Source organism: Phyllopteryx taeniolatus, chromosome 7 (genome assembly GCF_024500385.1).
Source record: "Phyllopteryx taeniolatus isolate TA_2022b chromosome 7, UOR_Ptae_1.2, whole genome shotgun sequence".
NCBI classification, from domain to species: Eukaryota; Metazoa; Chordata; class Actinopteri; order Syngnathiformes; family Syngnathidae; genus Phyllopteryx; species Phyllopteryx taeniolatus.
In genome coordinates, this window is record NC_084508.1 from 17,124,180 (window position 1) to 17,143,831 (window position 19,652).

General features: G+C 41.5%; 2 protein-coding genes across 6 annotated transcripts in view; one reads left to right on the forward strand and one right to left on the reverse strand.

The window, feature by feature from the left end:
• Positions 1-9,720, forward strand: part of dennd1b (DENN/MADD domain containing 1B) — a 136,049-nt gene extending 126,329 nt beyond the window's left edge. For all 3 annotated transcript variants that reach the window (XM_061778464.1, XM_061778462.1, XM_061778463.1), the window contains 3 exons: positions 3,278-3,363; positions 4,018-4,240; positions 4,856-9,720. In XM_061778464.1, the coding sequence (XP_061634448.1) occupies positions 3,278-3,363; positions 4,018-4,240; positions 4,856-5,593 (1,047 nt within the window). In that variant the 3' untranslated portion in view covers positions 5,594-9,720. The remainder of the gene's footprint in view (positions 1-3,277; positions 3,364-4,017; positions 4,241-4,855) is intronic.
• Positions 9,721-9,864: 144 nt separating this feature from the next.
• Positions 9,865-19,652, reverse strand: part of crb1 (crumbs cell polarity complex component 1) — a 35,694-nt gene continuing 25,906 nt past the window's right edge. For 2 of the 3 annotated variants that reach the window (XM_061778459.1, XM_061778461.1), the window contains 2 exons: positions 12,759-13,037; positions 11,452-11,586 (listed from right to left, as the gene is read on the reverse strand). In XM_061778459.1, coding sequence (XP_061634443.1) covers positions 12,798-13,037 — 240 coding nt within the window. In that variant the 3' untranslated portion in view covers positions 11,452-11,586; positions 12,759-12,797. Of the gene's footprint in view, positions 11,587-12,758; positions 13,038-19,652 lie in introns of all 3 variants that reach the window. The other variant, XM_061778460.1, reaches the window with a different exon arrangement.

The window sequence follows — 19,652 nt, forward strand, 5'->3', positions numbered from 1 at the left end:
CGCCACAGAGAGCGTTGTTCTGCATAAGTGGTCATGCAGGGGAAAGTTTGTTCCTTCAAATGCACTTGCCGAAATGGATGCTGATGATTTGATTTTCCGCTTATAGCCAGAAATGAACAGTAATGTGTTGCGTCAGAAGTGGGAAATGTTTTGAGACATCTTGCATCGGGACTGTGAAGGTGGTGAGGATGAGGTCAGAGAGTTTAGTTCATAATTTACTCACAGGCCTGTGAAGGCTGCAGCGGCGAGCGTGTCGGGTTTTATGTACAAATACAGGACTGAAAGTATTGCCAATCCTTTTGCTCTTTCGCCAAACACTCTGGAATTCAGATCAAAGGGCTAAAGTGATAACGGAAGAAATAAATGTTCCCGTCAGAAACAAAAAATAAAAGCTCAGATATCAAACATGCACCTTGATGGAGAATAGACTTCCTGTCGAAATTCAGGCTGGAGGTCATTTTGCTAAAATGATTTCAGATTTATGTCGTTTTTGTTTTGATTCCCCCCCCTCTCATGCTGCTGACTGGCGGCGCCGTGCAGTCAAAGACAAAAGTGACGACAGAGTGACAGAGGGAGAAAATGTGAGACAGGGAGCCGATAGAAGGAGATCAATTTTTCATTTGCACCTTTCAGCTTCCTATTAGCCCACAGCGAGGAGCTAATGGAGCAGCAGTATGATAATCTGTTGTTCTTCTTTTTCAAGTTCTCCTCTGTGCTGTCAGGCCTGGGGCTTGACTATATTTGACTGCGGGTGCCTCCAATCTTTAACATGCTTTTGTTCGTTACATTGGTGCACAGTGCATCAGAGTTCACGAGTCAGACAAATGGCTGCTGTTGAGGAACTCTTTGCAGAAAAGTGTGAAAACCAAAGTTGTTGGAAACTGTGTAATTGTAACCGCCGTGCTGGGGTTCACCGCGAAGAGAAGCAATGACAAGTTGATGAGGCCTTGTCGGGGAGGGGACCGTCCGTTTACGGCTCCCTGTGGTACTTCCTTTTCGGACAGACGTGACCAAAGCTGTAACTGAGATCACAGCGGCATGCGGGCCTCGTGACCTGTGTCTGCTTATGTTTGCCTTCACCTTGCTTTAATAAACACCTCGCTGCACAGAGAGGCCCCGCTTTGCCAAACACGCTCAAATGAACAGCGTCGTACACACAGGGCACGTGTGTGTGTGCGCATGCGTGTGTGCGTGTGTATCACAGGTGCATCTCCGCTCTGCGGGCCCTCTGGTTGGCTGCCACGTCAGCCTGGCCCCAGATTTACTGCCCTGACACAGGAATCCATTAAATGCTGTTTAGGGATCCTGGGCCAGAGCCCCTCTCAAATCTCTTTCATTATAGCTCCAAGCTACCATGGAAGGGCAGCGAGTGGGCCAATCAGCGCTGCCACCACATGTGTTCCTGCTTAGGCCCACGACTTGAGAGGCTTAAGTGACTACTGCACACATCCTAACTCGTTGTTTGTGTGTGTATCCCAAATGAGGCCAGGCCAGCCACACGTGACGTTACATTCCGCCTATCTGGCTGGCACTGTGTCCACTAATGAAGACCGGCTCGCTACTCGCATCCAATGCCGTCCTTCACCTCTCTGCATGGGCCACACCTATTGGCTCCACCTCTTTGCTATCATCACCTTTCGGGGCACATTCTGTCACCTCAAACCATTTCACATCTTATTTCCCAGCATTCTTTTTTGTGTTTACCTTTTATTGCTGCATCTTTGGTTTCTGTGTAGCAAATGCACAAACACTCTCAAGCACCCCCTGTGCTATTCTCACTTTTTGGCTTCAGAGGGCCTTCGATTGTGTGGCTGACCGTTTACACAAGAGTATGGAAAGCCATTTAAGCAATTTGTTTTCCCATTTCGTTGATATCCAGCTTAAGGTCCATGTACTAGTACGCTCTTTGTCCTCACTAGTAAGAAAATTCTGCACACTAGTAGAACAACTAGGCTGCACTAGTCGAATGATTGTGTCTTACTGCCAACCACTACTTTCTGCACATTAGGAGGACAACGATGGCATGCTTTCAGGATGACTACATGTTACTAATTAGGGAAATCTGTGCACTAATTGACACCTGTCTTATTAGTACTGCTAGTGACATTACAAAATTCTTGCAATTCACCAGTGCAGTGGTTCTCAAACTTTTTACAGAAAGTACCACCCAAAAATATAAAGTACTACTATCCTGATCAACATTGAAGTACAGTAGCCTAGTAGGCCTATGTGTTGATAAAAAAATTGGGTTTTATTCCTAGTATTTTAAATATTATTTTAACTCACTGTAACATGCACTTTGAACATCGACATTGCACTTAAATATAAGAAAATTAAAAATTACTTGCATTAAGATTCAATTGAAATGCATTCTACTTAAAAGTTAGATAAAACATTTACCTAAACAAAAAGTTAAATACAAGTTGTCATACCTGAATATACAAACATATGTAGAAACATTATGCAGTAGTGGAAGGCATTAGTGAATTTGTTTTTTTAATAAAAACATTTTAAAGAGTAAAACAGTAGTTCTACTAATGTGCCCTACTCATTCTACTAGTTGGCTAAATTGTCATACAACGTACTAGTACATTGCACTAGGACATTAAGCTGGATATTAAGAAAATTGAAGTGATGAAAAAGGTGTAAAGAATGCAACATTGAATATATACAGGAGCACAGATAAAAGACCCCTCATTTAGGTTTGTTTCCAGTATTTATAAAAAAAAAAAAAAAAAAAAAGACCGCTCTGTTAGTGGAATGTCAATTAGAAGACAAGCGATGGTGTTGGAAGAGCACATGTTCTGGCGGTGATGGAGGAACATGTGCATGGTGGTGGAGGCCATGTTAATAAGTGGCCCGCGGCAGATGGGGAGCGTCCCGCGTTGCTGTGTAAAGCTGCTGTCTCGTCTTGAACCCGCACATTAAACATGTTACACAGGTGGCTTATTAAACCCGCTGTGTCACTAAACGGCACCACATACTGATCATTCAGCACTTTGCTCTGACAAACACCATGTGCAGAGATGTTACGACGCCAATCGTTAATGCAGTTACACGGGCCTGCTCTTAGAACCGACTTATTGCTTAATTTGATAAAAACGCTTCTAAACATTCTCATCCCCAGACCCCAATTTGACTAATATAGTATCAACTCTTTGGGTTCTGGTCCAATAAAAGAAGCTTTGTCCCTCAAGGACTTAGCAGATATCTTTCTCTAATCTTCCTCTATTTATGTATTTTTTTTGTGTGCATTTTTTGTGTTTCTCATTCACAGCAAAACTTCAAGAAGTCTCCAGTGAGCGTGGGCCCTCGAGAGCTTGGCTACGGGCTTGATGACGACGAGCTGGACAGGGCTAGCAAGTAAGTGCGCCTTTCATTCGCCCTGACTGTATTTTATCACCAAAGCCATGTGTACAGGCACAATTGTTGGATAACTTATAGATTTTATTAAAAAGAACAAAATGTTAAAAGGGAAAAAGATGCTCAAGGCAAGTGATTTTTTTAGGCCATGGTGGTACTGCCCCCAAGCGGATATTATTGGTAAAACAGGCTAAATTTGGCTGGACGATAATACCGATTTTTTTTTGGAGGACAACTTTGTAATTATTCTGTCTCATTGATATTTTATATACAAAAAAAATGTATTTGGATTTTGTTCAAAGTAATACATACCGGTGCATCTCAATAAAGTAGAATATAATGGAAAAGTAGTTCAATTGAAAAAATAAAGATTCATTAAACACATAGGACAATGTGTTTAATGAAGCCAATTTCTGCCTAGTTTCTTATGTAATATTTAAATTTCCTGAGATGAATTTAGTCATCATCGTTTCCTTAGCTGAAAACTATAATCATCTAAATGTTTTAAAAAAACGTGTGTGTGTGTGTGTGTAGTGAATCTATATATCAGTTTAATTAGAAAGAAACATTTTGTTTTCTACAATATTCGATGTATTTTGGTTGCATCTGTACATCTGACTTTTCTCTCAAGAATGTGACGTGTTCCCAACGTAGGCTCTCGTCAGAGGACAGTGGTGATGTCCCGTCATACACGGAGGACAGCGATGACTCCTACTCTTTGGAGCTGGACATCGACTCCTCCCAGTCAGGCAAGATGAACCTGCTGGAGGAGATCCTGGACTCTCTGAACACCACCACGATGGAGCAAGGCAAACTCATTGCAGCCAAGAGCCTAGACTTCTTCAGATCCTTGGAGGACTTGGACTACCAGGCCCCGGTATGAGTGACGCATTATGTCATGCAGCTGATTAGGTGTACTGTATCTAGAGTACGTGTTCAAATGTTTTGTGATGTAAAGAAATGAGACCAAGATAAATCATTTCAAAACTTTCTTTACTCTTTTTGGTACCTGTAATCTCAATTGCAAAACAAACTGTTTTAAGGGGACAAATAAAGCATAACTTGTTTGCAATAATATGCACACCAACTTAATAAAATAATTAAACAACAAACAGCAATAATTTTTTGCAGCATCTTTAGCTGTTATTACAACACTATCAGTGTGGCACACGTTGATGTAGCAATATTTGCCGCCAATTCTGTCAGATTACGAGGGCATCTCCGGGGGCCGAACCGCAAGTGTCGGGATCCACTGTAACCCCCCCCCCCCCCCTTCCCCCAAGTCAATTTTCCATTATTGGTTCCTCGCGCTTGTAAATTTAGGAATAATTGAGATTTTTGCTCATAATGAGCAGAACGATAATTTGTATTCAAAACGCACACAGGAAGCACACATCGTAGTCATCCCAATGTTAAAATACAATGAACTTGATTTAATGCACCATGAATATGATCTTTGCTAATTATTTTGTTTTTGCCTGTTAATTTTCAGAATAAGGTTAACGCCTCTGGTGACTTTCAACCGTCAGAGGAAAGCGGTTGTGGCGGAGGCGGGGATCAGGGGGGCTGGAACATGGGTCAGGATGACAGTGCGGTCCACGGGAAACACCTCCCACCGTCCCCGCGCAGACAGCCCAACAAGAGCAGCCTGAAGAAACCCCTCATCCCCCCTGTGCCTGTAACAGATGAGCAGTCCCGTCCACATTCTCTACCTCCAGAGAGACGAGCGGGAGACCGCTTCTCCTATTCACCCTCAACATCTCATCGGATTACACCCACAACGCCATCTCCAACTTTGTCTCACGCATCTTCAATTCCAAACTATTCTCCGCTGCCGGCGGCCCGCGCTCAGACCATTTCAGAGCCCCAAGCGAGCACTGAGCCCCCTCCGACGCAGAACCCGACCGGCTCCACCGGCATCTTGAGGAGGAAGGTGCTCTCCAAGGAGACGGTGAGGAACTACAAGAAGAAGTCTCTGCAGAGGCAGGGATGCAAGGAGACTAGGGCCAGGAACAGCCATTCAGTGCAGGTACCCTGGGAGAAGGACTACAAGGAGGGGCTTCCGAGTCTGGATCACTCTAAAGGCCCGGGGGCGACTTTGCAGGATCGAGGCCTCCTGGAGGAGATCGAGTCCATGTGCTGTGTCGGACCGGTACTCCACAGTGGCCTGCAGCTCTCGCAGGTTCACTGCAATAACAGTCACCACAGCAAAGCCACAGAAAACTCGTAACTTTCTACCGGGCAGTTTGATTCTGGAAGTCTGCGGCAGCCTGCCACGGATCCATTTCATGTCAAGACTTACAGAGAAATGTGAGGACCTAGAGCTGGAGTCTGTGGGAACAAAACAGGAAAGACTGGCGGAGAGGAACAAGATCTCATCCAAGGGACTGATTTCCACAACTTATGCAAGAAGTAAATGCATATTGGCAAGACGCTCTACAGGTGCATCCAAATAGGATGTCATAGCTAGGAAAACTTCATTCATTTCAGTAGTTCAATTCAAAAAGTAAATTTCACATATGTAGATTCACTACACACTGTGAAATATTTCACAATTTAATAACGTTGAGGATTATAGTTTACGGTTAACGAAAACCCTCAATTAACCATCTCGAGAAATTCTAATACATTGAACACCCGCAGCTGGCACGGTGCGGCCTGGTTATGTGTTCTGTATGTTTTTATTGTTTAGGCTAGATAGAATCACTTTCAGAAGAGTCTGTGTTTAAGTCAAGCTAAGATTGTCGCTACTGTAACCTTTAACGAACAAGGGGAATATTTATATTTAATTTGGATTAATTTGAGAAATTGACATTTAAAAGGTTATGGATGGGGTTTTTGGTGCCTGAAAATGACCTTTTTTGCAATTTTGGTATTCTCAGAGAACGGCTGGTCGGTACAATGGAAAACTGGTTAGCGCATCTGCCTCACAGTTCTGAGGACCGAGGTTCAAATCCCGGCCCCACCTGTGTGGAGTTTGCATGCTCTCCCCGTGCCTGGGTGACACAAAAGATGTTCCAGTGTCTCTGAGGGGTTTTGTCCTTTGATCCAGAAGAACATCCCATATGTGTTTCCAGTCAAGTTTTGCCACATGAAACCCATCAGTCACGAACAGAAAACGACTTGGAGGCAGAGAATTGTCAAAGAAATGTTTTGGTAACCCAATTGCTGATTGATTAATTAAACAATTAAGAGGTGTGTCCTGAGACTTTAGTCCACACAGCCTTCTGCAGATGTCAGATTTAAAAAACATTTTTTGTTCTCATTAGCAATGAAAACATGATGGAAGGAAGGAGGACTTTGAGAGTAGTGCCCATGTTGCATTTTTCACACGTTCCAGGAATTCAAATAAGTCACATCCCATCGTCATGGCAACGGTCCTCACATATCACTCGAGCAACGCACTTTTCGATGAACAAGTATTTAAACGGTCCTCGTGAGCCTTGGGAAGTGATGTACAACATTTCTGACACCACCCCTTAAGTGGACATGTGATTTGTTTGTCTGTTGATTACGTGAATCCGTATCGGAGGTGTGAACGGTACTTTCGGCAAATACGTCATTTATCCTGGAGGATGACGTGCTGTTAAGCTGCTCTTCAAAGTTGCATTCCAGATAAGGAACTTGCATGTCGACACTGAAAGGAAGGCCACATGAACAATACGTCTGATTTTTCATTTTTCAACCCTTTCTCCTCGTCCTCTATTGATGTCTCTTGCTCTCTGCTCAATGTCATTTCTTTCATCTTGTCTTCTCTTCATTTCTTTTGTTGTTGTGGAAAGACCTTTAAGCATTTATTCAATATCTGTGATATCCAGTTTGAGGCACATGTACTGGTCTGCTGTTTTCTTCACTAGTTTGTTCAGCACAGTGATAGAATAACTGTCTTACTAGTAAAGTGACAGAACAACTTTGGCATACTAATAGGACAACTGCATGTTACTAGTGAGGAAAAACTTCACTAGTTGATATATGCTAATACTACTGGAGTGGTAGATGTTAACTCGTAGAATTAGAAGTAATTATAATGACACTAGTATTACTAGTAGCACAAGGTCGTCAACTAGTGAGACAAAACTACTAGTGGGCATTTTTGGGTCTACTAGTGGGGTTCAAGAGGCTACTAGCGTGGGACAGATGCCTACCAATTAGGCCTAGCTGTGTTATTACACTGCTAAAATGCAAAATCTTAACCAAGTGAATGTATCTTTTTTTCCTAGTGAAAACATCGTACTGTACTTTAAGACAGTTTGACTTCTTTTTTTTTCCTCTAAATTTTTCAGACAAAAAGACTTATTTTAAGCTGCAAGATCTTTAAGAATTTGATCGAATCAATTCATAATAGTTCCATTGGCAGATTACTTTCACTGAATTTAGGGACAAAATGTCTTATTTTAACTTAATATAAGATTCTTAAAAGTCACAACTGTCTTCACTGTCTGTTTGTTTGTCTGTTTTCACAAGAAATAAGATGCATTTGATGGGTAAGATTGGCATTTTTGCAGTTTAGTGCAGCACAGTGCAGCATACTAGTACATGAACCTTAAGCGCAATATCACGGATACGGAACGGCCTTTCCGCGTGTCCGAGCTTCCAGTCGCACACTGACGATAGCGTGTATGATTGTAACGCAGCTCACACTTACATGTGTGTGACGTGTACAGTGTGATTCTGTGGAGAGAAACGCTGCATGCGGGGGTTTGAGGCTGAAACAGGGAAAAAAAAAAAGAAGGGGGGGGCTTTTCCCTGTGCTCGGTTTGGTGCTATTGTTGTGATTTCGACCAGACGCCAGTCAGCCGGCAGCCAGTTGGCGGATTGCTGCTGCCGCCGCCCTGTTAATGTTTTGCTCATAAAGTAGCCGGCCAGCGTCTCAACGAGCAGACGTCGGTAGTAGTAACTCCAAATAAGGAAAAACTCCAGAACCAACTCTGCGGCGGCCCAACTTACTGACACACATTAAAACACAAAGTGACTATGCAAACATTTCCAACTCAAAGGGTAATACTTAAACTACTTGGGGGGGGGGGGGGCAAATCAAGTTAGCTTCTAATGGGAATAAGCCACGTCGGGTGTTGTTTGTGTGTTCAACTGTGTGGTGTGCCTTATAAAGAGTATACCTGGTACAGTATTCAAGAGAACGGTAGGAGTATGCAATGTTTAAATCATCATGTGGTCCTTTGATTGTTTCAAGAGTGAAAACAACTTTCGAGTGCTTGTGACCAAATGACCTGAAGTGAACTCAGGCAATGTTTTTCAGACAGGACGCACCTCCTGGTATTTGATTTCATTTGTCTTTTGTTAGATTATGATTCCATTAGTTTGATTTTTTTTTTTTTTTTTTTAACTATTTCATTTCTTTTCTCAGAACTTGGGTCAAAAGTATTAAAAAAAAGGCATTTAAAACGCTCTCAGAGGATTTCATTTCATAACAAAAAACCAGAAAAATAAAATATTTTCAGCTCACTAGACATGTATTTTTTACATAATATATAATTGGTGTTGTGTGTTGAAAATAACACCCAATGTGAATGTTTTAGATAATATTTTTTGAAAGAGACTATTTACAAAAGAGACAACAATATCAAATGTATCGCCCACGTTCCAGTGCTTACTCTTGTTTCTGCACGCATGTTCAGTACTTGGATGTATCGTCTGCTCGGACTTTGCTCTTATTTAATGTGGTTCATTCATAATTATTGGTAATTATATCAGTATTTAGCATGTCAGTCCCCAAACAAAACAAAACAAAACAAAACAAAAGAATGATGCAAATATGTTGGTTCTGCCTTGCATTGGATTGCGTTGTAGTATTTAACATCATCTGCCTTGTAGGAGAACATCTTTTTTACATTTATTGGCTGCTGTAAATAAACCGTAGAGAAGAAATGCGTAAGCGGTTAACTACTTTTGTGAGTAACGTGAAAACTTATGCTGACTGTTTACACTAAAGCTATACAATGATGATGACTGTAGTGTGGGGGAGTTCGCATTTCACTATGTGGAAGAAGAGCCACCGCTCGGTGCTTGTTGCTATTCTGCCCGCGCCCGAGTGTGCTAATGTAGCATTAAGGAGTGCAGACAGCCACATTTCATCATGTATTTTAACATCACTTTCCGTGCGCCAAAAATATTCTAAAATGCAACATCTGTGTAGTAGAAGTATAAACATGAAGCAACATCTTGTTTGGTTATTGTAACGATTAAGTTCTCTGGTACGTTCTGATTTTGTACAAAATGGCATGTTCTCGTTGTGGAGGAAACGACTGAGGTGCATCTCATGAGGTGTTGATGACAAACCTGGTACAACTGCACATCTTGTATGCACTGTGAACTGAAAATAAATGCTCTTTCATGCAACCTGCTTGTCTAGACACAAATACATTCAAGATATCTGCGAGCTGTATCACCTACCTTTACAAAGATAATGCTCAGTTTTGCTTGACAAAGTTAAGTGTGGTATTCGTTTAACCCTGTGTGTACTTTTTGTGCGCCACTGTTTCTAATAATTTAGTTGCATGACAGGAGCAAAAGTAACAAAGACTTCTAGTATGATGAACTTCAAACTCTATGTCAGTCACCTCCACCATGTCCCAATGATCCTAAACAGTACTAGGCCATACTGTTCCACTTCAGTCGTGTACGGGACAGTATGTATGCCAACAGTCGGCTCGCACACAGCAAGCTTGCACAACGTGACCCCAATGCAAGCAGACCTTAACAAGAAGGGTAAACGAAACAATCCTTGAGCCGTAAGTAGCAAATGATCCACTGCAGTAATTGACAAAATGTAATTTGGTGATGAAGTGCTGCCTCCACAACTGAATTTGTATAGACGCGCACTTTATGGGGAGGATATAGTTTAATCACATTTGGTGTGATCGTGCAAGAGCGATTCATTTGCATTCTGGACGCATAATGGCGAACAGTCTCCAGAAGTCCCCGATACCACCACAAACACTCACTAGATTTGTCGTTCGAGGGGTCGGAAAAGTCACTAAATGTAAAGAAACGCACTGTGCAGCCCTTGCTTCGTCGCGATGCGCTAACTCCACGTTGGTTGTCGTGGTAACAAGACGTTACTGCCCCAACAAAACCGTGTGGTTCAAATCAGCGAGATTTTTTGAAAGACGCATGCAAATTCCTTTATATGTTACAAAGAAATGCATAAACTCTCTTTTAAGCAAGATATATTTTAACTTTTTCAATCCCCGAAAGAAGCCATAATCATAATTGAATATCTGAACTTGATAGTGTTAACTATAAGGACCAATACAGTATGTAAGGCATATTAGTTTCAGAAAATGTGTTTAAATAATCATACTTTGTGTATGGAGTGCAAATTTTGCTGAGAACAGCCTTGCATATTTTGTGTAAAGAAAAGAAGACAATGTGACAAAGTTTGTTCACGATGAGTATTGTTGTATTCAGACCTACACAAAAGAAAAAGCAATGCAAATCATCAAAATATTGGCACCAAATTCGACATCTATGAAATAAATTAATATACACCCACAGACTATATTTACATACCTAGCGGCAAACAAAGGCACATAATGACCAATCTTTTCCGTACATACACAATGTGACAGCACAGTTTTGTAACATTTTAACAGGCAAGTCAGCCTAAAGACAAACTATTTCTGAGTCATTCATTCCTATCTTTGTTTTATGTCTGTAGAACTACATGATTCCAGCGCTCACAGAGGATGTTATGCAAAAAGAAGTCCTTACGGTGCCTTGTGTTTAACTGGTGGCCAGTCCTGGGTCTTGTCTGTCTTTCAGCTGATGAACAGGATAAGCGGGAGACAAATCTGTCCTACAAATATGGATTAGGCACACAAACTCTATACATTGTGAGCACCAATCTATGTAGAATGAAGGATGCCCGTCGGGCAGGTGCAGCGCATCTGAGCAAGAAGGACGAACGGTGTCACCGGAGAACTCCGAGAAAACGTTGTATCATGTGCATATCCAAATGTGAAGGCCTCGTTCCCAGGCCGCTCTTCAGATGAGCCTCTCCATAGGCGGAGGTTGGGTGATGCTCCACATCTCCACCCGGGACCCGTCCTTCTCCTGCCGGCTGGGGCTGTAGGTGCCGCGGGTGGCTCGGCGGTTCAGCGCCACCGCCAGTCCGGCCGAAGTCAGGATGAGAACCAGCAGCAGGACGACGGACACCAGACTGATGGCGAGTAGGAGGTCAGAGGTCATGCCTTCAGAGGTCAACTACGGATGAAATGTGAGAGCTTGTTAGCATCTTTACAGTACAGTGTTCCCCCGGTAAATTACCGATTTTGAAGTGAATGTTTTTTTTATGGGTTTTTACAGTATACAGGCGAGTCTGAATTCAGAGTTGCACGTCTTCAGTGTAGTGCCATGTTGTGTCGCAACATGCTGGGCAGCACGGCGTTCTGCTGAACGACAGGCAGCGTAATTCGGAGCGTAATTTGGCGCAAAACAAGAGGTTCCCTACGAAGCTGCAGTAATCGCCGTCATCGTTCCCACAAAGCAGAGAGAATATACGCCCGTGAGCATTGTTGCATGCTCTGTTTGTATGGGTTGGTGCTCCGTGTGTAAAGTAGAAATTGTTTGAAGGTTTTTAATTACTCTAACATCATTGCTAATTTACATTAACCCATCGCTGGTGTTTCGCCTAACATGCTAGCATTAAGAAGCTAAATTAATGATTTAGTTGAACATTTTTGTTTTTAAATATATATGTATTTTTTTTTTTTATTGTTTTTTGTTTTGTTTTACAGTGAACATCAGCTGGGAGTGACAAATAATTAGCCTGAGGCAAGCACCTTTTTTGGAGAACATTCATTTGGAGAACTGTGAGTGAGAGTCTTCTTTTAATTTCCTCAGTGATTTTACATGATAGTCTCACATTTCTTTTGAGTTAGCATTTGTTTAAAAACAAATTATTGTATATCGCACAGGTATCAAAAAACTTTTGTCACGGGGGAGATTGTAGTAATGGTTTCCCTCGGAGAGTCATTAAGTCATTTCATTGCCTTATCATAGTATTACATATACACAACCAATAGATTACTAGTTTTGAAATCAGAAGTCAAGGATAGTAGTTTGTTCACCTGTTCTTCAGGGTTACTGTAAAAAGGGTTTTGTTTAAAAAAAAAAAACCCTTATTTATTACATAGGACAATCTGAAAATTTGATATAGATTTTACCAAGAATCACTCATTTGCTTTCGTGGGCCCCATAAAACGACGTAGCGGGCCGGATCTGGCCCCCAGGCCTGGAATTTGACACCTGTGCTATATGGGCTCTCTACAGCGCCGATTTTCACCTATTTTGGGGCGGCCTGGTCCATATCCCCCACATTAAATGGGGTCGACTGTACAGTGCATAAGTGCCTTGTTTGGTTTTTCCTCACTCACGCTCGAGCAAAATCTCACACCGACTTTCCCCCCTCTTGGCTACACCCGGCGTTCCACACGTGCAGCCAAAGTGCTGATGGATGCGTTCCCCGCCTCGGCGGGTGGGCTGCAACCCACGGAAGCCTCGAGTCGCCTCAGACTCAAACCGCCCCCCGTCTGCCGCCTCTCTCGCACTTTGGCGACGGCCAGAGCCAGCCCCAACGCCAGCGCTATCGCCAGGCCGACCAGACACGGTGCCAGCACGGCAGCCGCCCGAGAGCCGTATGGAGCGCGCCCCGTCTGTAGAGGATCACACACACACACACAGACACACACACAAGAGGCTGCCTGATGAACCCTACAAACACCCCCAGAGGTGCAGCACAAAATAGCTCACACAGGCCTTGTTTGGAGGAAAACGCTGCGTCACATTTGAATGCAGGCCTTTTAACAGCTTGTGAAATCTGCCTGAGTCCATTGTTGCTTCCAGTAACAACACGCAAACAGCTTCAGCGCCAATCAGTAGGGGGGCGTCAAGAAGTACAAATACTCTGTTACTTACGCTACTTAAGGAATAGTAACTAAGTACAAATACTTTGTTAATGCATTTAAGTAGATTTTTCAAGTATCTGTGCTTTACTTGAATATTGATTTTTCCTGATTTTTACTTTTACACGCTACAATTGAAAACTGCTATCTGTACTTTCTACTCTGTTCTTTGTCAAAATAGGCTTGTTGCTTTTTTCAAACTCCGTGGATGACAACACGATGTAAAAAGTCAGCCACGTTTGCTTTCTTGATTAATTGAGATCTTGGGGTTTCATACTGTAAGGTGGGAAAAAAACGGAGCGTTTACGACAATGGCGCAGACAAGATAATTCCCATCCGTGGCCTTACTTAAGACAATTGTGTGTGGTTGTTGGCTGCAAGAATGATTTGTGGTGAACGCATTGTGTATAAAAACCACCAGATTTTAGCATTGAATAATCTGGGAGGGGAAAAAACACACAAGTATGGTGTAGTTGTGCAGTAGTTGGTTCACGTCAGCAAAGCTATAGGAATGCGTTGTTTTAATAGCATAAAAGTTGAGTCAACGCTTGCTAGCTCTTAAAAAAACAACATGATTTTTTTCCTTCTCAATATGAGCACTAAGTTAATAAAAGAGGGAAACTATTTTGTGATCAGATGTTAGTTATGATGTTCATGTCTGTAAACCACTGTCATGACTAACAGATCCCTGCAGATGGCGGCATTACATCACAGCTTTTGTGTTGAAGATAAAGATTAGGGGGTGAATCTCGGCTTGTTACGTGGGAGAGAAATGCCAACACGTTGGAGGTCGGACAAGTTTAAGCACCTCACACTAGAACAGAGTATTTATGTGTAGGGTATAAACAGAGCATGCGTTGGGGTAGTTAGTAGAAAGTGTGTGTCGCGATTGTGAGAAAATATGTTCATGGGGTGACTGGAGAACGTCATGTAAAATAGCTCGCGTTCAACTTGAGCCATGAGGAACGTCAGTGTCGCTCACGGCGCCTCTCTTAGTTGTATATCTGTAAATAAATCATTATTTTGCCATCAAAAGCCAGTTCTCAGTCTTGGTTTTGTTGCCACAGGTGTCACAAAAGTGAAATATATGTTTTTTCGCCTTTTGCTAAGAAACCGTTGTTTTGGGTGAAACCAACTCATGTTCGACTGCTGATGACTAAACGATGGAAAAAGCTAGAAACAAACTTTTAGGTCTGGGAAAAGAAGAGTGTTTACTCATTTTGGGGGGGTGGGGGAGGCGTCGGTTCGGTAGGTTGTATTGTCACAGAACATAATGTTCCGTGGTGGCTCTTGATCAGTCAAGATCAGGCAAAATGCTGGCAATTTGGGAACTCTTCTTTGAAAACAGCTGACAGTGAATCATTTAAGTAGATTTCAGAGTCTTTACTTTTGGCTTTTACTTAAGTACAAGAGTTGAGTCAGCATTACTTCTTTTACTTCAGTCTTTTTTTCTGTGTCGTAACTACAGAGTGCGAGTACTCACTCGCCCAACGCCAGATTTCAACTCTCTTTGTGAATCAGGAGAAATGAGAGTATGCCATGCAGTAGGAGGCTGATTGTTAACACTCATTTTGTCACATAAAGCAGCAGACTGACTTACATCAGAAGTTGATGTTGGTGTTACACTCTTGAGTGGTAGCTGTAACTATAATAAAAGCTTATCAATCAGTCATTATACACTCAACAATCACCGTGGAAACACACTGAGAAAACACAACATTTAGCTCCTGCAGCTATGAGACTTTTCTCTCCTCTCAATGCAGGTTCTTTGTGAAAGTGCTTACCTGTCACTGCAGCACAGTTTGCTGTCAGAGTGAGTGTGAAACAAGCAAGCCGCCGCAACAGCCGGCAGCCAGGACCCGCCATCAGTCACCCACCGCCACACACACACACAGAGATGTCTAACTAACCAGTCTCTGAGGTACGTGGCAAGGCCACCCCGAAGCCTCCAAGCAGAGGCAGCAGCAATAGCAATGCCTCCCTGCTGTCAGCACTATCAGCCTGCTTTGTGTGTGTGTGTGTGTGTGCGCGCGCATGCCACATAAGCTGCCCTCATATGTTTCCGTGAAGCAGACCAAACTTCTGTGAAAGCCACCATCTCTCTGCTGAAGCTGCACTTCAGCGCCAGATGCTGCATTTTTCGCAGGCAAAGCACATTTGTCGTCCTCTCAAAGGATGGCCACAATAGTGCGAACCCCCAATCCTTCCCAACTACCTGTGTCTGCACAAACACGCATGAACAAAATCTTGCATGATGGACGTGTATAAGTCAGGCTTGGTCAATGTAGGTAATACATTATAAAGAGTCCTGTAATATGAATTGCATTAATAGGGCATTTCCCCATAAAATTGGTTCATTAACTTGCATTTCTTCATTGACTTTTATCCATTTCGCTCATGAAATAATTGGTTGATAGATTTTTTTTTGTAAATAATAAACAAACATTTATTTGATTCTGTTTAATTCTATAATTGGTCAAGAAATTGTAATCAACTGAATTATAAATAATTCAATTAAAACGAGAATCCATTATTTATTATTACAATAAAATATACCTATTTCACTAGGATATTCCATATCACTTTTTCAGACTGATATCAATATGAGTATTCGCTCTTGAGCACTCTACTACTACGATACTTTTGATACATACATTTTCAATTAACACAATGAAGTATGTATTATTGTGAATAGAGACCTTTCTCTCTTTAGGACTTACTCGATGTCAGAATGTTTTGCCTTAAGTCTCAGTGGCTGGTATCTGCAGCCTTCATGAGTACCCGATACCTTGAAATAAGGGTGTTATGGGCCTGATACCGACACCTCGCCTATCCCTATATTTGACATACATTTAACGCCAGTCTATATAATATATCAAATTACCTAATCTATGAATGACCTTTTTTAAAAATCAAATTTGCCCATGAGCACAAAGGTTTTCTCGCCCCTGTTATAAGAGATATATGGATGCCGTCGAAGTTACTAATGAAAGCAGTAGCGAGGCCCAAGATTTTGGAGTCTCGCATTTGTACAGTATGAGAGGTGAACAATGTTTTTTATGATCAAATTATGGAAATGTCCCTTTTAGGAACAGTGCTTTACACAGCTTAAACTGCAATTCTCCTGAAGGGGTGGCCAATACAACGCCTTATAAACCACAGGTGTGCAGAAATACATGGATAAGAAGCCCCTCACTGACCACAACATTAGGAACAAACCGAACTGTGCAAACCATCCATCCATTTTCGATAGCGTTTGTCCTCATACGGTTTGCAGGTAAACTGGAGCCTATCCCGGCTGACTTTGGGCGAGAGGCAACGTACACACGGGACTGGTCGCCAGTCAATCGCAGATCACATATTGACAAACAACTAACTATTCACACTCGCATTCAGACCGACAGTTGAACCCAGAAGTTTACAAATATTATATAAAAAGATACTTATGCTCTTTTTCTGAAATCCGACTAAACCTTTCTGGTTTTAGGTCAGTTAGGATTACCAAAATTATTTCTATTTTCTAAATTCTGCAAATAATGAGACAACGATTTTTGTCTACATCATTTTTATTTGGGTTCTTCAAAGTCCCATTAGCATTGCCTATAAACGTCTTTGACTTGTGTCAAGCATTTTGAATCCCCTTTTCACAAGCTTCTCACAATTTTGGCCCATTCCTCCTGACAGAACTAGTCTAACTGTTTGTTTGGTGTCCACCTTGCTCACGCATGCCTTTTCATAAATCTTCAATAGGATTGAGATCAGGGCGATGCGAAGGCCACTCCAAAGCATTTACTTTGTTATCAATTTGGCAGTATGCTTCGGATTATTGTCTTATTGAAAGGTCCATTTGCAACCAAGCTTTAACTTTCTGGCTGATGTCTTGAGATGTTGCTTCAGTATATCCACATAACGTTCTTTCCTCGTGATGCCATCTAGTTTGTGAAGTGCACCAGTACCTCCTGTAGAAAAACAACCCCACAGCATGATGCTGCCACCCCCATATTCCAAAGTTGTGATGGCGTTCTCAGGATTGCAAGCTTCCCCCAGGATGTACCAACCTTGTCCAAGTCCACCATTCTCTTCCTGATATCTTTGATAATTGGTTTTGAATTTCTTATGATTTTACCCAAAGAAGCAGCATGTTTCAGGTGTGCCTTCAAATTCTGTACATCCACGGGTTAAGTGTCTAATTAACTCTGTAGTAGTCAATAAACCTATTCGAAGCTTCCAAAGACAAATTCCTTGTGTGTTTTGGACATACTTGGCAAATAAAGATGATTCTGATTCTGATCATCTGGGTTTTCCCAAATGTTTAAAGCCATAGTAATCTTACTGTATGTAAACTTCTGACTTTGAAGAAAGTAATGTAAAATGTCACAAAAAAATCTTCACTCATGACTCTAGCATTTAGCAAATAGAAATAATTTTGGTTGTCCTAAATGACCTAAAACAGGAAACGTTTAGTCTGGTTTCATGTATAAAAAAAAAAAAAGCATGTTTCATTTTATATCGTCTATATCAACTTCCGGTTTCTACTGTATGTGCAATTTAGAGCTTTTAATTACCCTAACATGCCTATTTTGGAAATGTGGGCAACATGAAACCTCGGAACTGTTAGGCAGATGTGCTAACCACTCAGGCACAGTGCTGCCCCTGTACAAACTAATTATCGACTCAGTTCGAACTGTTCTAGAGAGATTACTTTGAAAACATTAGAATTATTTTTTTTTTTTTATTGTAGTAGTGCAGAACTGCACTGCATAATGCACTAGAGGTGTTGCTAATACAGTGGTGCCTTGAGATATGAGTGTAATCCGTTCATTGACCATGCTCGTAACTCAAAACACGTGCATCTCGCATCATCTTTCACCACTGAAATGTATGGAAGTGCGAATCTGCCAATCCGTTCCAGCCTCCACAAAAAACACAATGAAGAAATGTTTAATCTTTTTAATAAAATACCACGGTATAATAGTGTACATTATTGTAATATCTAATAAAAAATAGTAGACATAATTAAAGGTTTTGTGCATCATGATTAAATTAATTGCCACTGGAGAGCAGAATAATACACTCATAGAGACAAATGAAGAGTTTTACAACAATTTTATGTGATTCAGTCAGTTATGTTTTGCAGAGGATAAAGAATATATGCCTGTGAGCATCATTAATTTCACTCTCAAAAATGAAAGTGAGGGAGATAGTGATGAATGAGAAGTATTTGAGGCAATAAAAGGTTGACCAGTACGGCTTGCGGTGAATCTTTGTAGGTTCTGTCTAAGCGGAGCTGCAGAGAATTTGTGTTTAAAATACCTCAGACTGAAACATTTCCAGTCTGTCTACAGGTGTTGATGCACCATTTGTCTTCAAATATCCACTACGACACTTATGCTACTTGTTAGCCCATCTTGCATTGTTTGTTAGCATTAAGCTGAGCGGACTCCCGAAGGCAAAGCTACAGTATGTGGTTGTTTTAAATATGTGACACGTAATTGTCTTTGTTTCTTGTTTAGTTTGACAGTAAACTTCATCTTCAACTTCATATTAAACAGCTTCAAACCTCTTTTTTGAACAAATGTTCACTATCTGCCAAAATTGCTGCTTGTTGTGAAGTGAGTAGAGTTGTGTTCACAGCCAACATACAGCGCTCATATCTAAAGTTTTTGCTCACAAGATAAAGCAAAAAAAAAAATTCAAAATCGACCAAACGCGTACGTCAGATCACTCATATCTCAAGACACCACTGTATCTTTTACTTTAACTCCTGTAGTCATACTACTACGACAACCCCAATATTAAACACATTATGATATTTATGACAGTAGTTGTCCAAAAAGTATAGGCTTAGTGTACCAATTGTTGTCCCTGGAAGGTTTCCTACATTTACTCAGCATGTGTGATTAGGAGCTTTAAATATTTTGGGATACAATCACTCTACATCTTGTTAAAGGAGATTACGTATCTATTTATGTTGTCATGGAGCCGTCTCGTTAGAACACACTTGCGCACACAGAAACAGCTGATCGTAATGTGAAAATGGTGAAAGAGTGATTAAAAAGAGGACAGACAACAAAGTGAACATTTAAGGGAGATTATTTTTTTTTTATTATTATTATTAGTAGTAGTAGTAGACAACACCAAAGACAGAGAGCGATGTATAGTAAGCACAGTTTCTGATGGAGGAGATGGACAGACGAAAACAGACATATGATCATTTTAGTAGTGTTATCAGATGGACAAAAACAAATGAAAGTGAGGGAGCTAGTGATGAATGAGAAGTATTTGAGGCTATAAAAGGGGGACCACCACAGCCTGCAGTGAATGTTTGTAGGCTTCCGTCTAAGCAGAGCTGTAGAGAATTTGTGT